This window comes from Pelophylax lessonae (genome assembly GCF_965119305.1).
Source record: "Pelophylax lessonae genome assembly, chromosome: 1".
Classification (NCBI taxonomy): Eukaryota; Metazoa; Chordata; class Amphibia; order Anura; family Ranidae; genus Pelophylax; species Pelophylax lessonae.
In genome coordinates this window covers 162,766,453-162,788,517 of record NC_138768.1, presented here as the reverse complement: position 1 = coordinate 162,788,517, position 22,065 = coordinate 162,766,453, and the positions used below count along the sequence as shown (strand labels likewise).

General features: G+C 44.6%; 1 protein-coding gene across 1 annotated transcript in view; it reads right to left on the bottom strand.

Moving 5' to 3' along the window:
* The window catches only part of RHOBTB3 (Rho related BTB domain containing 3), a 93,625-nt gene that overhangs the window by 55,564 nt on the left and 15,996 nt on the right, over positions 1-22,065 (bottom strand). The window contains exon 4 of the mRNA XM_082243356.1: positions 17,483-17,637. Coding sequence (XP_082099482.1) covers positions 17,483-17,637 — 155 coding nt within the window. The remainder of the gene's footprint in view (positions 1-17,482; positions 17,638-22,065) is intronic.

Sequence of the window (22,065 nt, the reverse complement as noted above, 5' to 3'; positions counted from 1 at the left end):
TGTATACTTATATCAATGTGGACCATGCAGATGTATTTGCACTGTTTGTTCTTGTATATCTATCCAAAAGACAACTGCTTGCGGTTTCTCTTCCTTCCAGTCATTACAGGTTTAAAAATTAAAGAATAAATTGAATGGCTTCTATAGGCAAGTATTTTACACCCATTCACCTTCAATTGCCATCTGCAACAGTTGGCGGAAGTACAGACGCAAGGATTGGGTAGACCATTTAATCTCTCATCAAGTACCACTTAGACATAAAAATAAAATCTATCTTGTTATAAGCAAGGCTCAATCAAAGTCACATGGGGTTATATTGAAAAGTGAAAGAACAGTGATCTTTTCTTATATGTACTTCTTATCTTCTCTTTAACGCTTTTTTTTTTTTTTTTTTTATTAAACTAAGTAATGAACATCTTGCACACTGACTTTGTGCATATGGCTTACTAAATCACAAATTACCCCTGCTCTCTCTAATAAGCGTGCCTTTCCGAATAATGATTAGTCCACAAGGCTTCTCTGAAAAACGTACATTATTTGGACACGGTGTGTAAGCAGATGCCCTTTCTTTTAATAAGCTTAGCATAGAACAGCACTGCTGACATACTGTATATGCTTGATTAGGATGTTCCAACAGAGAGCTCATTGTCCCTGAAAAGACACCATGTTTTTTTTTAGTCGTGTACACGGTGTTTTGCTAGATAAATAATTTAATTCAGAACAGTCAACTTGATGTTAGGCTGGCTATATATATTATGGTAGTGCCCTGGTGGTGCCCGCCATTTTGTCTATATAACATGGATGCTCGTCTGTGGAGACAGGGGACAGAGGTACTATCAGACACATTCAGATTTAGTTTATAAAATGGTAAACAATTAGGATCATTCAATTAGGGAATTGTTCTCTAGGGCCCTAGCAGCACATGTACCACAGAGGCCCTGAGCGAGAAGACTGTGTACAGGAGATTAACACCCAATTATCTCATATCTACAAGCAATCTTTATGGCTTGTAAACCATGCAATAATAACATGACATGCAACCAGTTTATGATAATTATAGAAGCGTTTTGGGGGTGCTATCCATAGGTGTGTGCACAGGGTGTGCCAAGTGTGCCTGGGCACACCCTAATCACCCTGTGCTGCGCAGATTTCCCCTGCTGTTTGGCTGCAGAGAAAGGAACTGGAGAATCTTGGTCCTCAGTCCCTTTCTCGGTCTCTAAAGTGAGACATCAGGGGTTTCAGACCCCTAATTTTTTAACCAAAGCCCCCCAATGGGGCTCCTAAAAAATTGAAAAAATGATTGTAAAATTTTAATTGTAATAAAATAATAAAAAATAATAAAAACAAACTACTACTGAAATCGTCTATTGCCCTACTGCTCTCTTTCTCTATATATAGTGTCTCACAAAAGGGGGTAGACCCCTCACATTTTTGTAATTATTTTGTATATCTTTTCATGTGACAACACTGAAGAAATGACACTTTGCTACAATGTAAAGTAGTGAGTGTACAGCTTGTATAACAGTGTAAATTTGCTGTTTCTCAAAATAACTCAACACACAGCCATTAATGTCTAAGCCACTGGCAACAAAAGTGAGTACACCCCTAAGTGAACATGTCCAAATTTGGCCCAATTAGCCATTTTTCCTCCCCAATGTCATGCGGCTCGTTAGTGTTACAAGGTCTCAGGTGTGAATGGGGAGCAGGGGTGTTAAATTTGGTTTTATTGCTCTCACTCTCTCATACTGGTCACTGGAAGTTCAACATGGCACCTCATGGCAAAAAACTCCCTGAGGATCTGAAAAAAAGAATTGTTGCTCTACTTAAAGATGGCCTAGGCTATAAGAAGATTGCCAAGACCCTGAAACTGAGCTGCAGCACAGTGGCCAAGACCATACAATAGTTTAACAGGACAGGTTCCACCTAGAACAGGCCTCGCCATGGTCAACCAAAGAGGTTGAGTGCACGTGCTCAGCGTCATATCCAGAGGTTGTCTTTGGGAAATAGATGTATGAATGCTACCAGCATTGCTGCAGAGGTTGAAGGGGTGGGGAGGTCAGCCTGTCAGTGCTCAGACCATACGCTGCACACTGCATCAAATTGGTCTGCATGACTGTCATCCCAGAAAGAAGCCTCTTCTAAAGATGATGCACAAAAAAGCCTGCAAACAGTTTGCTGAAGACAAGCAGACTAAGGACATGGATTACTGGAACCATGTCATGTGGTCTGATGAGACCATTATAAACTTATTTGGTTCAGATGGTGTTAACCTTGTGGGGCAGCAACCAGGTGAACCTTGTGGGGCAGCAACCAGGTGAGGAGTACAAAGACAAGTGTGTCTTGCCTACAGTCAAGCATGGTAGTGGGAGTGTTATGTTCTGGGGCTGCATGAGTGCTGCCGGCACTGAGGAGCTACAGTTCATTGAGGGAACCATGAATGCCAACATGTACTGTGACATACTGAAGCAGAGCATGATCCCCTTTCTTCGGAGACTTGGCCGAATTAGCAGTATTCCAACATGATACCGACCCCAAACACACCTCCAAGACGACCACTGCCTTGCTAAAGAAGCTGAGGGTAAAGGGGATGGACTGGTCAAGCATGTCTTCAGACCTAAACCCTATTGAGCATCTGTGGGGCATTCTCAAATGGAAGATGGAGGAGCGCAAGGTCTCTAACATCCACCAGCTCCGTGATGTCGTCATGAAGGAGTGGAGGACTTCAGTGGCAACGTGTGACGCTCTGGTGAACTCCATGCCCAAGAGGGTTAAGGCAGTGCTGGAAAATAATGGTGGCAACACAAAATATTGACACTTTGGGCCCAATTTTGGCATTTTCACTTAGGGGTGTACTCACTTTTGCTGCCAGCGGTTTAGACATTAATGGCAGTGTGTTGAGTTATTTTGAGGGGGCAGCAAAATGACACTGTTATGCAAGCTGTACACTCACAACTTTACATTGTAGCAAAGTGTAATTTCTTCAGTGTTGTCACATGAAAAGATAAATAAAATATTTACAAAAATGTGAGATACTGTGTATATATATATATATATATATATATATACACACACACACACACACACAATGCCTTGCGAAAGTATTCGGCCCCCTTGAACTTTACGACCTTTTGCCACATTTCAGGCTTCAAACAAAGATATAAAACTGTAATTTTTTTGTGAAGAATCAACAAGTGGGACACAATCATGAAGTGGAACGAAATTTATTGGACATTTCAAACTTTGTTAAATAAAAAACTGAAAAATTGGGCGTGCAAAATTATTCAGCCCCTTTACTTTCAGTGCAGCAAACTCTCTCCAGAAGTTCAGTAAGGATCTCTGAATGATCCAATGTTGACCTAAATGACTAATGATGATAAATAGAATCCACCTGTGTGTAATCAAGTTTCTGTATAAATGCACCTGCACTGTGATAGTCTCAGAGGTCAGTTTAAAGCGCAGACAGCATCATGAAGAACAAGGAACACACCAGGCAGGTCCGAGATACTGTTGTGGAGAAGTTTAAAGCCGGTTTGGATACAAAAAGATTTCCCAAGCTTTAAACATCCCAAGGAGCCCTGTGCAAGCGATAATATTGAAATGGAAGGAGTATCAGACCACTGCAAATCTACGAAGACCTGGCCAACCCTCTAAACTTTCAGCTCATACAAGGAGAAGACTGACCAGAGATGCAGCCAAGAGGCCCATGATCATTCTGGATGAACTGCAGAGATCTACTGTATAGGACAACAATCAGTCGTATACTGCACAAATCTGGCCTTTATGGAAGAGTGGCAAGAAAAAAGCCATTTCTTAAAGATATCCATAAAAAGTGTCGTTTAAAGTTTGCCACAAGCCACCTGGGAGACACACCAAACATGTGGAAGAAGGTGCTCTGGTCAGATGAAACCAAAATCGAACTTTTTGGCAACAATGCAAAACGTTATGTTTGGAGTAAAAGCAACACAGCTCATCCCTCTGAACACACCACCCCCACTGTCAAACATGGTGGTGGCAGCATCATGGTTTGGGCCTTCTTTTCTTCAGCAGGGACAGGGAAGATGGTTAAAATTGATGGGAAGATGGATGGAGCCAAATACAGGACCATTCTGGAAGAAAACCTGATGGAGTCTGCAAAAGACCTGAGACTGGGACGGAGATTTGTCTTCCAACAAGACAATGATCCAAAACATAAAGCAGAATCTACAATCGAACGGTTCACATATAAACATATCCAGGTGTTAGAATGGCCAAGTCAAAGTCCAGCCCTGAATCCAATCGAGAATCTGTGGAAATAACTGACAACTGCTGTTCACAAATGCTCTCCATCCAACCTCACTGAGCTTGAGCTGTTTTGCAAGGAGGAATGTGCAAAAATTTCAGTCTCTCGATGTGCAAAACTGATAGAGACCTACCCCAAGCGACTTACAGCTGTAATCGCAGCAAAAGGTGGCGCTACAAAGTATTAACTTAAGTGGGCTGAATAATTTTGCACGCCCAATTTTTTAGTTTTTTATTTGTTAAAAAAGTTTGAAATATCCAATAAATTTCGTTCCACTTCATGATTGTGTCCCACTTGTTGTTGATTCTTCACAAAAAATTACACTTTTATATCTTTATGTTCGAAGCCTGAAATGTGGCAAAAGGTTGAAAAGTTCAAGGGGGTGAATACTTTTGCAAGGCACTGTGTATATATATATATATATATATATACATATATACACACACACACACACACATACACACACACTCACACACATACAATGCACATGACTGGTCCTCTCTGAAATGTTTCAAATCATTTTTTCAAAAGTATATTTAAAATATTTTTTACAGTTTAGCTTTAAATACCTAGAGATTTGTTTCTCTTATTAAACACATTTTTTAATTTAGGAGTTTTCACAATAGCTGCAATGGCTTAAAGTGGAACTTCACTCTCTGAATCAAAATAGAAAATATTTAATCCTTATGCTGCTAGCAGTAGTAAACAGATAAGAAAGTAGATAATATTTGCTTGTTTTAATATTTTTCTTTTTTATTCAGTTACTCTTTGGTTTCCAGGCCTAGTCATAGCAGTCAAATGATGTTATACATCCCAGGAGTCCACAGGATGGGGAGATGAGATGGAAGGGTTTTCTTGGCCATGCCCACTCTCTTGTCTGCATGCCTGAGATAAGGACAGATGAATTCCAGGAACAAAAATGCTACATGAATTGTCATCTGCTCTTACCCAAGATGGTCAGAGCGAGAAATGCCAGGGGGTGTTTTTCAAAGTAACTTCTCAGTAAAACAAAGCTTGGAGACATGGATGGGCAAGTTAGCTTTGAATATTAACATTTTATTAAATAGCAATTTTGGTTTGTGGTGCTCAGGTGCAGTGTAGTTCTGCTTTAAAACACATTGCCTGTTTGCTATGGTATTCTGATAAGTCTGGCCAACTGCCAAACAGTGGAGGAAAGCATTAGCCAATACATCGTCACTGGATACAGCCATAAATCGGTATAGTCAATAAATGCTGTATGGTGTTTGTCTCGGCAGATAGCAAAGCTGAGCATGTTTTGATTTGAATTCTCATACACCTAATGTGCCAAAAAATCTTAGAAGGACCCTCTGTTTTCTCATTTTACCATTAGGTTCTCTGACATTTTTGCAGAAGCAAACAGATGAGTGAATTCATGAGAATCACTGAAAACAGTCATCAGTTTTGGTTCAACTTAAAACCTTTAACAGTTAAAATAAAAAGTAATGATCAACAATAGCTGTTAGTTAATAATTTCTAATGAGCGCAATGAACATTTTCTCGTAGGTAATGGAGTTGCCTAAAGACTTGTTAAGAATCACATTCATTAGCATTTAATCACAGTTACCTAGAGCAGTGGTTCTCAAATCCGGTCCTCGGGACCCACTAACAGGCCAGATTTTAAGTATTACCTTGGGGGATGCAGACTAGAATACTGCAATCACTGAGAAGCAAATGAGATCACCTATGATGTAATTTAGTTATCTTGCAAACCTGGCCTGTTGGTGGGTCCCGAGGACCGGATTTGAGAACCACTGACCTAGAGTGGACCTGTAACACGAATCAGGAAAACAAAGAAGTTAACGTCACCTATTTAGTTTGTGTTGCACTGAGCAGTAACTTTCACCCTAATGAGCTTGGGTTTCACTATACAGTAAAACCTTTGATTGAGAGCAACTTGGTTTGAGAGTGTTTTGCAAGACCAGCAATTTTTTTTTTTTAATTTTGACTTGATAAACAAGCAATGTCTTGATATACAAATAGCGCAATGTCATAATTGATTATAATAGAGAAGAGAGGCGCCTCTAAGTGTAGCAAGATGGTAACATTTAATGAAGGTTCAATATTTAGCAACTCGCATGGCTGATGATTATAACGGGCACATCTAAGAGGACATGTGCTAGGGCAGTGGTTCTCAAATCCGGTCCTCGGGACCCACCAACAGGCCAGGTTTGCAAGATAACTAAATTACATCACAGGTGATCTCATTTGCTTCTCAGTGATTGCAGTATTCTAGTCTGCATCCCCCAAGGTAATACTTAAAATCTGGCCTGTTAGTGGGTCCCGAGGACCGGATTTGAGAACCACTGTAGGGGGCACTATGGGAGGGGAGAGGAAGGTCATATGCTCGAAATGGGGGTTGGATTTGAAATGCAACCCTCCAAAAGAGCACAAGCCCTCTCCCCTCCCAGAGTGCCCCTCTAGCACAAGTGGAGAGGGGGGGTCTGCACTGAGGGGGGTCTATACTGATGAAGGGGGTCTGCACTGAGGGGAGGGGGTCTGTATTGATGGATAGGGGTCTATACTGATGGAAGGGGGGTCTATACTCATGGAGGGGGTCTGTACAGGGGGGTCTGCACTAATGGAGGGGGGTCTGTACTGCTGAAGCAGGGTCTGTACTGATGGAGGGTGGTCTGCACTGACGGAGGGGGGTCTGTACTGATGGGGGTCTGCACTGATGGAGAAGGGTCTGCACTGATGGAGAGGGCTCTATACTGAGGGGGGGGGGGGTTCTTCACTGATGGAAGGGGGGAGGGGCTGCACTAATGGAGAGGGGTCTATACTGAGGGGGGTCTTTACTGATGGAGGGGGGTCTGCACTGATAGAGGGGGGTCTGTACTGATGGAAGAGGGGGTCTACACTGATGGGGAGAGGTCTATACTGATGGAGAGGGGTCTATACTGATGAAGGGGGGAGTGTACTTAGAGGGGGGGTCTATACTGTGGGAGGGGGGTCTGTACTTAGCAGAGGGGACTATACAGAGGGAGGTCTGTACCTAGTGGAGGGGGGTGTGTACTGAGGGGTCTGTACTTAGTGGGGGCGATCTATAATGATAGGGGGGTCTGCACTGATGGAGAGGGGTCTGTACTGATGGAGAAGGGTCTGCACTGAGGGGGGGGTTCTTCACTGATGGAGGGGGGGGGGGGTCTGCACTAATGGAGAGGGGTCTATACTGAGGGGGGTCTTTACTGATGGAGGGGGGTCTGCACTGATAGAGGGGGGTCTGTACTGATGGAAGAGGGGGTCTACACTGATGGGGAGAGGTCTATACTGATGGAGAGGGGTCTATACTGATGAAGGGGGGAGTGTACTGAGAGGGGGGGTCTATACTGTGGGAGGGGGGTCTGTACTTAGCAGAGGGGACTATACCGAGGGAGTTCTGTACCTAGTGGAGGGGGGTGTGTACTGAGGGGTCTGTACTTAGTGGGGGCGATCTATACTGATGGGGGGGTCTGCACTGAGGGAGGAGGGTTTGCACTGAGGGGAGGGGGGGTCTATTCTGATGGAGAGGGGTCTATACTGATGGAAGGGGGGGTCTGCACTGAGGGGGGTCTGTACTGAATGGAAGGGGGGGTCTGTACTGATAGTGAGGGGTCTGTACTAATGGAATAGGGGTCTATACTGAGGGGGGTCTGCACTGATGGAAGGAGGTCTGCACTGATGAAAGGTCTGCACAGGGGGAGGTCTATACTGAAGGGGGGTCCATACTGATAGAGGGGGGGTCTGCACTAAAGGGAGGGGGATCTGCAGTGATGGAGGGGGGTCTGTACTGAGACAGAGGGGTCTGTACTGAGGGAGAGGGGTCTATAGTGCAGGAGGGGGTCTGTACTGAGGGAGGGGGATCTATACTGTGTAAGGGGGGCTGTACTTAGTGGGGGATCTATACTGAGGGAGGGGTTCTGCACTGATGGAGGGGGATCTGCACTGAGGGGAGGGGGGTCTGTACGGATGGAGAGGGGTCTATACTGATGGAGGGGGGTCTGCATTTAGTGGGGGGTCTACACTGATGGAGGGGGGCTATACTTAGTGGGGGGGTCTGCACTGAGGGAGGGGGGTCTGTACTGAGGGGGGGGGGGGGTGCTATAGTTGGTGGAGGGGTGACACAAGGTTTTTTTCCACTGAGTAAATGGCATAATGTAGGACTTCTTCATTCAGTTTAACAGCGTTTCTCTTAAAAGGTAAGGCAGGATTTTGGGCTTTGCTGTGTAGTCTCATGCCTTTAGCTTGTAATATCTCCCAATCAATGGTACATGGCTTGCTAACAGTCCCATTTCAAGGTTCCACCAAGGAGTAAACCTACTTATGTGCAGCTCTGCATTTCTCTGTACAGTGTATATAAAAAGTCTACACAGCCCTGTTAAAATGTCATGTTTCCGTGATGTAAAAAAACGAGACAAAGAAATAATTTCAGAACTTTTTCCACCTTTAATGTGACCTATAAACTGTACAACTCAATTGAAAAACAAACTTAAATCTTTTTTTTTTTGGGGGGGGGGGGGGGTAAAAATAAAAAAATAAAATAATGCGGTTGCCTAAGTGTGAGCACCCTCTTATAACTGGGGATGTAGCTGTGTTCAGAATTAAGCAATCACATTCAAACTCATGTTAAATAGGATTCAGTACACACCTGCCATCATTTAAAGTGCCTCTGAATAACTTCAAAGTTCAGCTGTTCTATTAGGTCTTTCCTGACATTTTCTTAGTCGCATCCTACAGCAAAAGCCATGGTCCGCTGAGAGCTTCCAAAACATTAGAGGGATCTCATTGTTAAAGGGTATCAGTCAGGAAAAGGGTACAAAAGAATTTCCAGGGCATTAGATATACCATTCAAGACAGTCATCATCAAGTGGAGAAAATATGGCACAACAGTGACATCAACAAAGAACAGGACGTGCCTCCAAAATTGAGAAAAAGACGAGAAGAAAACTGGTCAGGAAGGCTGCCAAGAGGCCTACAACAACATTAAAGGAGCTGCAGAAATATCTGGCAAGTACTGGTTATGTGGTACAAGTGAGAACAATCCCATATTCTTCATATGTCTGGGCTGTGGAGTAGAGTGGCAAGACGGAAGCCTTTTCTTAAGAAGAAAAACATTCAAGCCCCAGCTAAATTTTGCAAAAACACATCTGAAGTCTCCCAAAAACATGTGGGAAAATGTGTTATGGCCTGATGAAACCAAGCTTTAATTCCAAATGATATGTTTGGCACAAAAACAACACTGTGCACCACCAAAATAGCACAATATCCACAGTGAAGCATGGTGGTGACAGCATCATGCTTTGGGGCTGTTTCCTTCAGCTGGAACAGAGCCTTAGTCAAGGTAGATGGAATTATGAACAGTTCCAAATGCTAGTCAATATTGACATAAAACCTTCAGGCTTCTGCTAGAAAGCTGAACATGAAGAGGAACTTCATCTTTCAGTATGACATCGACCCAAACCATACATCCAAATCAACAAAGGAATGTCTTCACCAGAAGGAGATTAAAGTTTTGGAATAGCCCAGCCATAGCCCAGACCCGAATCCGATTGAAAATCTGTGGGGTGATCTAAAGAGGGCTGTGCACAGGAGATGCCCTCACAGTCTGACAGATTTGGGGTGTTTTTGCAAAGAGTGGGCAAATATTGCCAAGTCAAGATGTGCCATGCTGATAATCAGACTCATACCCCAAAAGACTGGATGCTGTAATCAAATCAAAGGTGCTTCAACAAAGTATTCATTTAAAGGTGTGCACACCTATGCAACCATATTCGTTTAGTTTTTTATTTTTACTTCCCTCAACCTAAAAGATTTCAGTTTGTTGTTCAATTGAGTTGTACAGTTTATAGGTCACATTTTGGAAAAAGTTCTGAAATGATTTATCTTGGTCTCATTTTTTTACACCACAGAAAGCTGACATTATAACAGGGGTGTATGGTCCTTCTCACTCCAAAGACCAGTCTCCACCTCAAGCCCAACCCCTATCTGCTTGAATACCCCTGCTACAGAAAGATGCATGGGCCATATGGCAGACACATCACAGTGCACTAACCCTTCAATACCAAAGCATTAACCCATAAATGACAATCACAACTAAAATTTTAGACACCTGCATGCAGATGAAATGACACATACAAACAGATGAGTGTTTTACTGCACATTTTAGTGATCCTGTTGCCAGGTGAGTTTTCACTAACAGGATTACTAGGGTAACATGGGACTTACTGTTTCTGCACAAAAACTAACAACAGCAGACATGCAAAAATGAAAGTGAAGATGTAGGACTGAAAAGATCCTCTTCAAGAAAGCAGATAGTATTTTCAGACAACAATTAGCCAACTCTGGGATAAGCAAATTTTATGTGTATTCTTGGCAGGGGCGTAACTACAGGGGTTGCAGGGGTTGCAATCGCTACCAGGCCCCATGCTCCAGGGGGCCTGGTAGCAAACCAGTGGGTGAACTTCCAGGATCGCAAAGGTCACACTTGCGACCGGACGCTGGCATTGCACCACTGTGGGGAGGCCCCAAGATTGCAGGAAGGGGGCCCACAAGATTGCAGGAAGGGGGCCCACTGCAGAACCTGTGAAAGAATCCTGCTGCGGGACCGTAATAAAAGGCCATGCAACGAGTGTAAAGAGCCCCAGGGTTAGTGGGAAGAGCCCTGGGCTTGAAGGTAAGGGCCCCGGCCAGGGGTCTGGGGGGCCCTTCATGGTTTCTTGCATCAGGGCCCTGAAGGTTCTAGTTACGCCTCTGATTCTTGGTGTGTATTTCTTCCAGATCTGTGCAGTAATCCAGTGGGAAAGTTTGCCTCTGTGAAGGAGCTTCTTGCAATAAAGACCCATCACTGCTACTTGGTCTCCTTGTGCTCGTGACTGGTCTTGTCCCCATCCCTGTAGGGTTATGCAGGCATCCTGTAGTGGGTGGGCTTGCTGGGCCTATCCAACAGCTCTGCTCTCTGTACAGGCTACATGCAGATCAGTGATGAGGTCACTGCTAGGTTTACAAGGTAATGACTGGGTTTACAAAGGCACAAACTTTCAGCATTAGTGTAGTAAAAGGGGACCAGAAGTCATTTTTGTGACATCAGGTCTGCAGTAATATTGATATCCTTACACAGAAAAGACAAACCCCTCACTCATAGAATTGGACATTTGATGCAGTGTTATAAGGAAAGGAACTATAATGTAGGGAATCCCAGTGGGCTTCCAAGCTGAGACTACTCTTGTCCAACAAAAGAAGACATGCACAAATCTCCACACACCACATGTACAGTTATGCCTCGTTTCCACTGAGCGGATCGGTTCGGTACGGTATGCTAATTTGAGTGTTTCCATTATGAAAGTGGCCCATACAACCGAAGCAAACCGCACCATTCCTGGTCATCCTTCAGATGTAGGGCCATAGGAAATGGTACGGTATGGTTAGGGCCAGTGGTGGGATTCAAAAATTTTAGTAACCAGTTCCGACTTTCCCAGCAGAATGACCAGCGTGCCCCCTTTCAATGCACAGTGACCAGCGTTCCCCCTTTCAATGCACAGTGACCAGCATGCCCCCTTTCAATGCACAGTGACCAGCGTTCCCCCTTTCAATGCAGAGAGACCAGCGTGCCCCCTTTCAATGCACATTGACCAGCGTGCCCCCTTTCAATGCACAGTGACCAGCGTGCCCCCTTTCAATGCACAGTGACCAGCGTGCCCCCTTTCAATGCACAGTGACCAGTGTACATGCCCCCTTTAATGCACAGTGACCAGCGTGCCCCCCTTTCAATGCACAGTGACCAGCGTGCCCCCCTTTCAATGCACAGTGACCAGCGTGCCCCCCTTTCAATACAGAGAGACCAGCGTGCCCCCTTTCAATGCAGAGAGACCAGCGTGCCCCCTTTCAATGCACATTGACCAGCGTGCCCCCTTTCAATGCACAGTGACCAGCGTGCCCCCTTTCAATGCACAGTGACCAGCGTGCCCCCCTTTCAATGCACAGTGACCAGCGTGCCCCCCTTTCAATGCACAGTGACCAGCGTGCCCCCCTTTCAATGCAGAGAGACCAGCGTGCCCCCTTTCAATGCACAGTGACCAGCGTTCCCCCTTTCAATGCAGAGAGACCAGCGTGCCCCCTTTCAATGCACATTGACCAGCGTGCCCCCTTTCAATGCACAGTGACCAGCGTGCCCCCTTTCAATGCACAGTGACCAGTGTACATGCCCCCTTTAATGCACAGTGACCAGCGTGCCCCCCTTTCAATACAGAGAGACCAGTGTGCCCCCTTTCAATGCACAGTGACCAGCGTGCCCCCCTTTCAATACAGAGAGACCAGTGTGCCCCCTTTCAATGCACAGTGACCAGCGTGCCCCACTTTCAATGCACAGTGACCAGCGTGCCCCCCTTTCAATGCAGAGAGACCAGCGTGCCCCCTTTCAATGCACAGTGACCAGCATGCCCCCTTTCAATGCACAGTGACCAGCATGCCCCCCTTTCAATGCAGAGAGACCAGCGTGCCCCCCTTTCAATGCACAGTGACCACAGCATTGCCCCCAATCATTGCAGAGTGCCAGCCACAACATTGCCCCCAATTGCAGAGCGCCAGCCACAACATTGCCCCCAATTGCAGAGTGCCAGCCACAACATTGCCCCCAATTGCAGAGCGCCAGCCACAACATTGGCCCCAATTGCAGAGCGCCAGCCACAACATTGCCCCCAATTGCAGAGCGCCAGCCACAACATTGCCCCCAATTGCAGAGCGCCAGCCACAACATTGCCCCCAATTGCAGAGCGCCAGCCACAACATTGCCCCCAATTGCATAACGCCAGCCACAACATTGCCCCCAATTGCATAACGCCAGCCACAACATTGCCCCCAATTGCAGAGTGCCAGCCACAACATTGCCCCCAATTGCAGAGCGCCAGCCACAACATTGCCCCCAATTGCAGAGCGCCAGCCACAACATTGCCCCCAATTGCAGAGTGCCAGCCACAACATTGCCCCCAATTGCAGAGCGCCAGCCACAACATTGCCCCCAATTGCAGAGCGCCAGCCACAACATTGCCCCCAATTGCAGAGCGCCAGCCACAACATTGCCCCCAATTGCAGAGTGCCAGCCACAACATTGCCCCCAATTGCAGAGCGCCAGCCACAACATTGCCCCCAATTGCAGAGTGCCAGCCACAACATTGCCCCCAATTGCAGAGTGCCAGCGATCCCCCCCCCCGCGAGACCCATGCACTTACCTCACGGACGGTCGCACAGTCGGCTCCCCGCGTCTCCGAGTCCTCCCGCGGAGCCTCCTTCTCGTCCAACGGCACGGTGTTTGCCTTTCGGCCAATCAGGAAGCGGGAGGACCCGCTCCCTGATTGGCCAGGAGGAGGATCATGTGACAATAGCGAATTCTCATTCGCTATTGTCACAGAATGGGCGGGCCGTGGCGCCACGTCTGCCCGAGCGCGGGACATTCAATTGTCCTGCGCGTCCTCAGACGCGCAGAGGGATTCAGCCGGTTCTGCGAACTTTCAGAAAGTTAGCAACCGGTTCTATGGAACCGGTGTGAACCGGCTGAATCCCACCACTGGTTAGGGCGGAGCTACTGGCATCACACGATAGAGTCCACTGATTGGCGGACAGGAAACCATCAATGCTCATGTCAAATGAAAGTGCAAAACAAACACCTCATTTGGTGTAAACCCCGCATGGCCCCTGGTGGCCCGACTTGCAGTGGAAACGCTCACCTGAATAGACCGGACCATTCTAACCCTTCCAAACTGTACCGACCCGAACCGATCCGATCCGATCAGTGGAAACAAGGCATAAGTGTCCATTCACACTACCACGACTTGTCAGGCGACTTGTCAGCCTGACAAGTCGCGGTCCGTCGCGGTCCATTGTGTGGTACAGGAACCGTTCTAATAGAAGTGACACAAGTCGCTCCGACTTAGAAAAAGGTTCCTGTACTACTTCGGGCGACCTGGAGTGACTTGCGTAGACATTCATTATATGAAGTCCGTGCAAGTCGCGCCGAAGTGCACGCGACTTCACAGGTCGCCCCCGAAGTCGTGCCGCGTTAGTGTGAACCGGCACTAAATGGGGAGACTTACAGTCACAACATAGCTGAAGGATATGTACAGACTGAAGAACTGTTAAGGTCTGGTTTTAGTTTTTTTTGTGTTCAGATAATAAAGAGTTAAGTGTAAGGAAAATGCTTTAGTATAGGATTACATTTGTGGCCAGCTGTTTTTCACATTGGTTTTAACCACTTGACCTCCAGAAGGTTTAATCCCCTTCATGGCCAGATCATTTTTTTCGATACGGCACTGCGTTAATTTAACTGACAATTGCACGGTCGTGAGGCACTGTACCCAAATAACATTTTTGTCTTTTTTTCCCCCCCTCACAAATAGAGCTTACTTTTGGTGGTATTTGATCACTTCTGCGGTTTTTATTTTTTGCCTATAAACAAAAATCAACCGACAAAATAAAAAGACAAACAATATTTTTTACTTTCTGCTATAAAACATACCCAATAAAAAAAATGTAAAAAAAAAAAAAATCAAATTTCTTCATCAGTTTAGGCCAGGGGTCTGCAACCTTTAATACAAAAAGAGCCACTTGGACCCGTTTCCGAAGGAAAAAAGAAAACTGGGAGACGCAAAACCATTGCGACATTTAAAACAAATATAACACTGCATATATTGTTTCTTACCTTAATGCTATATATACAGGATCACCATACATGCCCCTTACAATGTAGTGACCACCATACATGCCCCCTTACAATGAAATGACCACCATACATGTCCCCTTACAATATAGTGACCACCATACATGCCCCTTACAATGTAGTGACCACCATACATGCCCCTTACAATGTAGTGACCCAATACATGCCCCTTACAATGTAATGACCACCATACATGCCCCTTACAATGTAGTGACCACCATACATGCCCCCTTACAATGTAGGGACCACCATACATGCCCCCTTACAATGTAGTGACCACCATACATGCCCCCTTACAATGAAATGACCACCATACATGTCCCCTTACAATATAGTGACCACCATACATGCCCCTTACAATGTAGTGACCACCATACATGCCCCTTACAATGTAGTGACCCAATACATGCCCCTTACAATGTAGTGACCACCATACATGCCCCTTACAATGTAGTGACCACCATACATGCCCCTTACAATGTAGTGACCACCATACATGCCCCCTTACAATGTAGGGACCACCATACATGCCCCCTTACAATGTAGGGACCACCATACATGCCCCCTTCAATGCAGTGTGTGGGCCCCCCCCCCCCCATCACTTCACTTACCTCACACTGGTGCCTGGTGCGCTGCTGCTGACGGGAGTCTGGACGGACGTCATCTTCCTCCTCGACTAGGGTAGACCTGCATGCGCGCCGCTGCCCTCTGATCTGACAGTGGGCGGGAAGGTGACGTCGGGACGGTGTGCGACTAACGCACGCACCGCCCCCATGCGACGTCACAGCCAGTACAGTGCCCACCACAGTGGGGAATGTCGGGGCGTACAGTGCGCCTCCTCCCCTCGCTAGTATCCACCCCGGAGCCGCGGCAAAGGTTTAAAAGAGCCACATGCGGCTCCGGAGCCGCAGGTTGCTGACCTCTGGTTTAGGCCAATAGGCATTCTGCTACATATTTTTGGTAAATTAATCCCAATAAGGATATATTGATTGGTTTGTGTAAAAGTTATAGCATCTACAAACTATGGGATATTTTAATTTCTTTTTCATTTAATTTTTTTTACTAGTAATGGTGGCAATCAGCAACTTTAAGTGGGACTGTAATATTGCGGTGGACAAACTGGACACTAACTGACACTTTTTGGGGACCAGTGAGACTAATACAGTGATCAGTGCTAAAAATATGCACTGTCACTGTATTGATGAAACTGTCTGGGAAGGATTACCATTAGTGGCAATTAAAGGGTTAATTGTGTGCCTAGACTGTGCTTACTTACTGTGGGGGAGGTGCTTTGACTAGGGGAAGGCAAAGATCTGTGTTCCTTCTTTGCAGAAACAGAGGATCAATGCCTTACCTTCCGACAGAACGACAATCTGTCTTGTTTACATAGGCAGATTGTCAACAGTTCTGCCTGTGTCCTCTAAAATCGGCAGGTGCTGGCAGACACCCGCTGCTGGGCTCCCGTTGTGTGGGGTCGGTGGCAGCATGCATGTCCTCCGAAGACCCATAAGTGTCAGATTATGTATTAAGTACGTGATCTGGCATAGAGCGGTCTCCCGACTGCAGTAAATGTATGGTGGGCGGTCTTCAAGGTTAGGTGCAGAAGAGCTTTGCACCATAATCTACCTGTTCCAAAACAAGAAGCAGCATAGAGAGCACAGATTGTGTACAAAATGTAGTACATTTTAGCGACAAAAGTAATTAATTCGCCTAGCCCCCCCCCCCCCCCCCCATATAGTATATAGGTGATTTTGAGGCTTTTCCTGTGTGTTTTTAGGTGTGAAGTCCCATAAAGAGTTCTTCCTTTGGCAGAATTGGGTGTTTCTGGCCCAAAATAATTATGAGAGAATCTAAAAAAACAACTTTAATCCAAATTGTTTTTCATATTTTCTTTGTGTGAAGCTTGCGATGAGGTCTATGCACTAACTATGCGATGTTGGTACAGCAATCTCCCCGCTGAGCTATGGTTGTCTGACTGCCCCCCCTCCCCACCAGAAGACACAAGTCAGCTGATCTAATGCCAATTGGCAGATGTTTTTCTGGCATGCCTGTTCTACGGAAGTCGGACGGAGGCTGCTGTACACACAGGCAGAATGTCACTAGTTTCTGCTGAACCGACCAGTACCGGACAATAATCATCCTGTAGGTACCAGGCTTTAGGCATTGAGCTACATGTGCCTGAATGCTCAAATGTGAAAAGGATGATTTAAAAGCATTGGAATTGGCTTGTAGAGTGTCTTTGAGCTTCAAGTTGCAAAACACTGTGAGTAAATGGGGGGTAACTGATCTGACTACATTAAAATAGATTTAGGTTACTTGTATTGGGTTACTGCAGTTCATGTGTTACTGCTCCCTTTTACCTAGATTTTTTTTGTATTACCTAATGTTTATTCCTTCTACAGACCTTGAATGATATAAGATTTTCTTACTAATATTGAAGCAGCAAATGCAGTCTTAGCAGGCTATAAATGACATAAATGTACTTTGTATGTACTTACCACTCCTCCAAAGTATTTTACTACATAGAAGTAATTCAGAGCCAGCAGTTCTAGATACGTTGCCCCAATGTCCTTGGCAAGCTGAAGGCCTTCATTAGTAGTGACAGAAATCTCTCTGTCTGAGGAGCACATAGGACAAGTACAGAATGGACCATCTAAAAAAAAAAAAATAGCATTTTTTAACTTAATAATTATGCACATACATTGGTCATCCTCCATGAGATCATTGCTGCATAAGTACATGCCTCCAAACTGTACCTGTTTTTGAGGGACTGTCCCTCATTTGGAACAAAGTCCCTCTTTCCTCGTCATTTGCCCCTCATTTTGGTCTAACCCATATAATTTTATATAAAATGTACTATTTCTCCATCATAAATTGTTTCCCAGTGCTAAACCTTTCATCATTTTTCTAAATTGCTTGCATTTGTAAATTTCAAAAGCCAATATAAAAAAGGAAAAACTAGTGGTAAACAAAAATACAATATGCCTACATACTTTGGCTAATAGGTGTCCCTCATTCCCATCTCAGAAAGTTGGGAGGTATGCAAGTAGATTGCTAATTTTCATGTGTGAGGATGTCTAAACCTTGCAATATTTAATGCGATTTTGATTGGGCAATTCACTCAAATTGACAAAAATTGTATAATATTTGTGTCAGGCTATCAGCTGTACTCCATTTCGTTCAGTAGTACGGACACTATATTTCATGGTTTATTGGAAACTGGCCTACTTTAGTAATGCAGTGTTTTATTGCATTTTAAGCATAAAAAAAACCCATAAAAACATGTACTATCAGAGTATGGTTTTCTGCCTCTCGGGAGAAGGGGAATTTAGACCTTTCTTTATGGCTGTGGCTGTACAACTACATGCATTTGTGATTTAATTGGAATGTTTGATTTATGTTATCTCCAGACTTCCTGTAACATAAAAGGGCACAACACTAACAATACAATATTAGCAAACCCAAGATTGCATATGAATGCATTCTGCTTCCTCTCTATACATGTGAGATAAAGTGGAAATCTATATTCCAATATTATATTTCAGGCCAGCTGCTGATTTGGTTTACAGCTGAAAGACACAGAGCTAAATATTAACTTCCTTTACACTTTGGCCCAAAAAAATCTCAGGTATTTATCTTACCTTATATACTGCACTAGAGGATAAATTATGACACAACAATAAAAGATGTATTTTCTGCCAACTTGAAGGTTTTACACAGGGCACTGGCAGCGTAAAGGCTCACGTCCATTGGCGTTCTTTTATCAAACGCTGCATTTGCTATTTAAAAATGCTGTGTTTGCCCTGCTTAGCTTGCCGTTCAATCACCCCTCAATAGGACATGATGTGCCCAAAGAAAGTCAGTGTAAAATAGGTCATATGCTGCCTCTGAACTGCCATGTCTACTGCTTAATTAAAGTTTGCGCCATTTTTTCAAACACAGGGAAATGTCTGTCAACATGAGCCCTTAAAGTGGGCTCACATGTAAACCCTTACATATACCCAGTGAATTGAATGGCCTCAGGTGATATACAGAGATGAATCAAATCCTCCTACAAACGTTTTACTTGTTGAAAGTGATTGCAAAGGTTTGCTTTTTTTATTTTTTTTAAAAAACATGCCCATACTTACCTGCTTTGTAGCCCCAATCCTCTTCTTCTTGGGTTTTCCCGTCGGTGCTCCAGGCCCCTCCTCTTCATCGAGTGCCCTCACGGAAAGCCGATTTCACTGGGTGCACCCGTGCGCACTCGCTCCTGTCCCGATAATGCATCTATTGACATGAACAGCGGGACTCAGCCCCCCACTCCCGTGTCATAGATTTTTAATGACAGCAGCAGGAGCCAATGGCTCTTGCTGCTATCAATCTGTCAGATGAGGACAACGTGCACATCACTGGATCGAATCGGGCTCAGGTAAGAAAAGGGGGGGTCTGAGGGGGCTCTGCTCGGCAAAGAATGCATTAAGGTGAAAAACCTTAAGGCTTTACAACCACTTTAACTGCAGTCTTCTCTTCCCTCCAACCCTTTAAAAGTGATAAAACCTTCATGCATCTTTGAATAGTACAGAGAAGGAAGTGGAAAAACTGAAATTACCAGCTCTGAGACACTGAGCTGATTGGAGGAGGGGGGGGGGGTCCCTCCCTCCACATAGACAGAGGAACAAAGGAACATTCAGTGCTGTATTCTGAATAGACAAGCTGTGTGCTTATCTCCCTCCCCGACACAAATTTTTAGCTCTGTCAGAAGTGACTCATGCTGATAACAGAGGAACAGAGCAGCAGACAGAAATGACACCTAAAGCTTTGGAGAGAGACAAGTAAGCACTACAGATATATGTGCTTAGCTCAAGTTCCATGACTAAAGTTTACAGCCACTTTAAAAAAAGACAAAACATTTTCTCTGACTTCTTTCTTTAGTTAGAAGTGAATAGTACTGGTGACTTTTTCCACCATAAGAGCTTTAAAAAAAGGAGGAGCCTGATGTAAAAATGAATTCCCCCCAAAAATATATACCTGCAAACACACAGAGTACTTACCCACTGCTCCTCTTGCCCACACTGCCAAATGCGGATTCATGCTGAGCAATCATTCCTCAATGTGTGCTAGAAAATCAACTCATTTGTGTGTGTCGATCTCCTGTGTCCCCCTACAAGGCTCATTGTTTCTTCCTGCTGACCTCCACATCACTACAGGACATAATATTGATGTTGGAGGTCAATGGGAGAAACAAGTGGCAGCTCTGTGGGACACAGGAAATGTCTTTGAAATGTTGGTTTCCCAGCAGATTTCAGGGGACAATTCCTCAACAACTAAAATGTGTTCAGTGGCACAGGCAGTAGTATAGTAGAGTAGTAAAGTACATCTTTTTGGGGGTTTTTATTTTGACAAAAGGACCACTTTAAGGATATTATTATGAGGAAAAAAAGGATATATAGGGTATAAAGAGGTAAAAATACTATGCTTTGTTAGTGTTCAATTAAGAGCACTGGTACATAAGCCCACCAAGAAAAATCCCCACAAAATATACTCTGTAACCTTAGAACATTGTCCTATACCATTTCTGAGCAAGTCGCAGGTTCTTGCTGTCTTAGCCAAGTCACATATCTTAATATGCACACACTATAAAGTGATCCAGTTGTCTAATTATTAATCAGAGCTTCTCCTCAAACACAGGCATAGACTATCAATATTCATGCATCTGCCATATCATCTCCGGAGTAAAGTCATAGTAAAAGTTACTTCCTCCTATGTGAAATCAATGCAGTATTTGGATTGTGGATCTATCATCTATAGCTAATCACATGGTACAGGGTGTTGTAATTGGCCCAGGTACCATGTGATAGCTGTGGGCCAATCACAGCATAGGAAACACAGCTTTGTTGATATTGTGATAATGCAATCACATAGCAATCACATGATCATGGAGTCGCAGGTACCAGGATCAGTAATCGCTGTGCACCCTTAACCTAAAGCAAGCTGGATGATGTTCATGTACGTCATCCAGCCTGCCTGTGCCGGCCGCCTGCAGGAAAAGTACTGTGGGCGATCAGCAAGTGGTTAAACAAAGCAATACACATGTATGCACACTATGTAATATGGAAAAAGTGCAGTAAAGAGCAGTTAACTAAATCAAAACTTTTTTTTACGTTTTGGATAGAGTGGAGAGGGATTAGAACCCCTGTCAGATTTTATTGCTGTCTATGCCTCCATTAAGGAGATTCACCCTCTCTACTGGTCATGTTTACCACGATCACTATAACTGAAAATGAAACTAAAAGAAAATCCAAATTTTGTTGACACCAGAACAGTAATAGAGGGTAAATCTGCCAATGGGGACACTAGTTCTCATGACATACCGGGATTCCTCTCACTTCCTGATTTGACTATGGGACAGAGAATGAAGGCAAATCTCTCCTCTGGAACACAGATGGCAAAACATAAACTGACCGGGGTTATAACCCTCCCTTACTCTATACAAAAAGAAAAAAAAGCGTTGCCTTTAGTTACACTAACTGAATTCCAGCTGAAACTGATTTTCAACAGTAGAGCAACAAGGTTGCTAATAACAACTCATCTAAATTCTTTTATTTTGCGTAGGTGAAAAAAATAGATTTTCTACCATCCTCAAGGAAATATTCAGATCAACAGCATGTAAATAAGGGCAAAAATTCCTTTACCCAGGAGGTTATATGGACCCTTGTTACATCTGGGACACATCATTCTTAAGAAAGGGGCATTGGATGTTTCTCACTATGAGGAACCAAATTTGCAAGTTTATGGAACACTCGGCTGCATTTAAAAGTTGTTTTAGCCCTCATTCACATTGGAGCGACTTGTTATGCGATTGGACAGGTTTAAATCGCATGACAAGTCACACCCTTTTGCCGGCAATAGCACTGTTTGAATCAATGCTATGCCGACTTTGCAGTGCCGCATCAATTTGAAAAAGTAGTTCCTGCATTACTTTTGGCGTTTTCCGGTGCGACTTGCATAGACATCTGTGCATAAAGCCGCACCGATGTCTTCCAAGTCACACCCAAAGTCACACAGACATGCGGCTTTGAAATTGTGAGATTTCAGATGA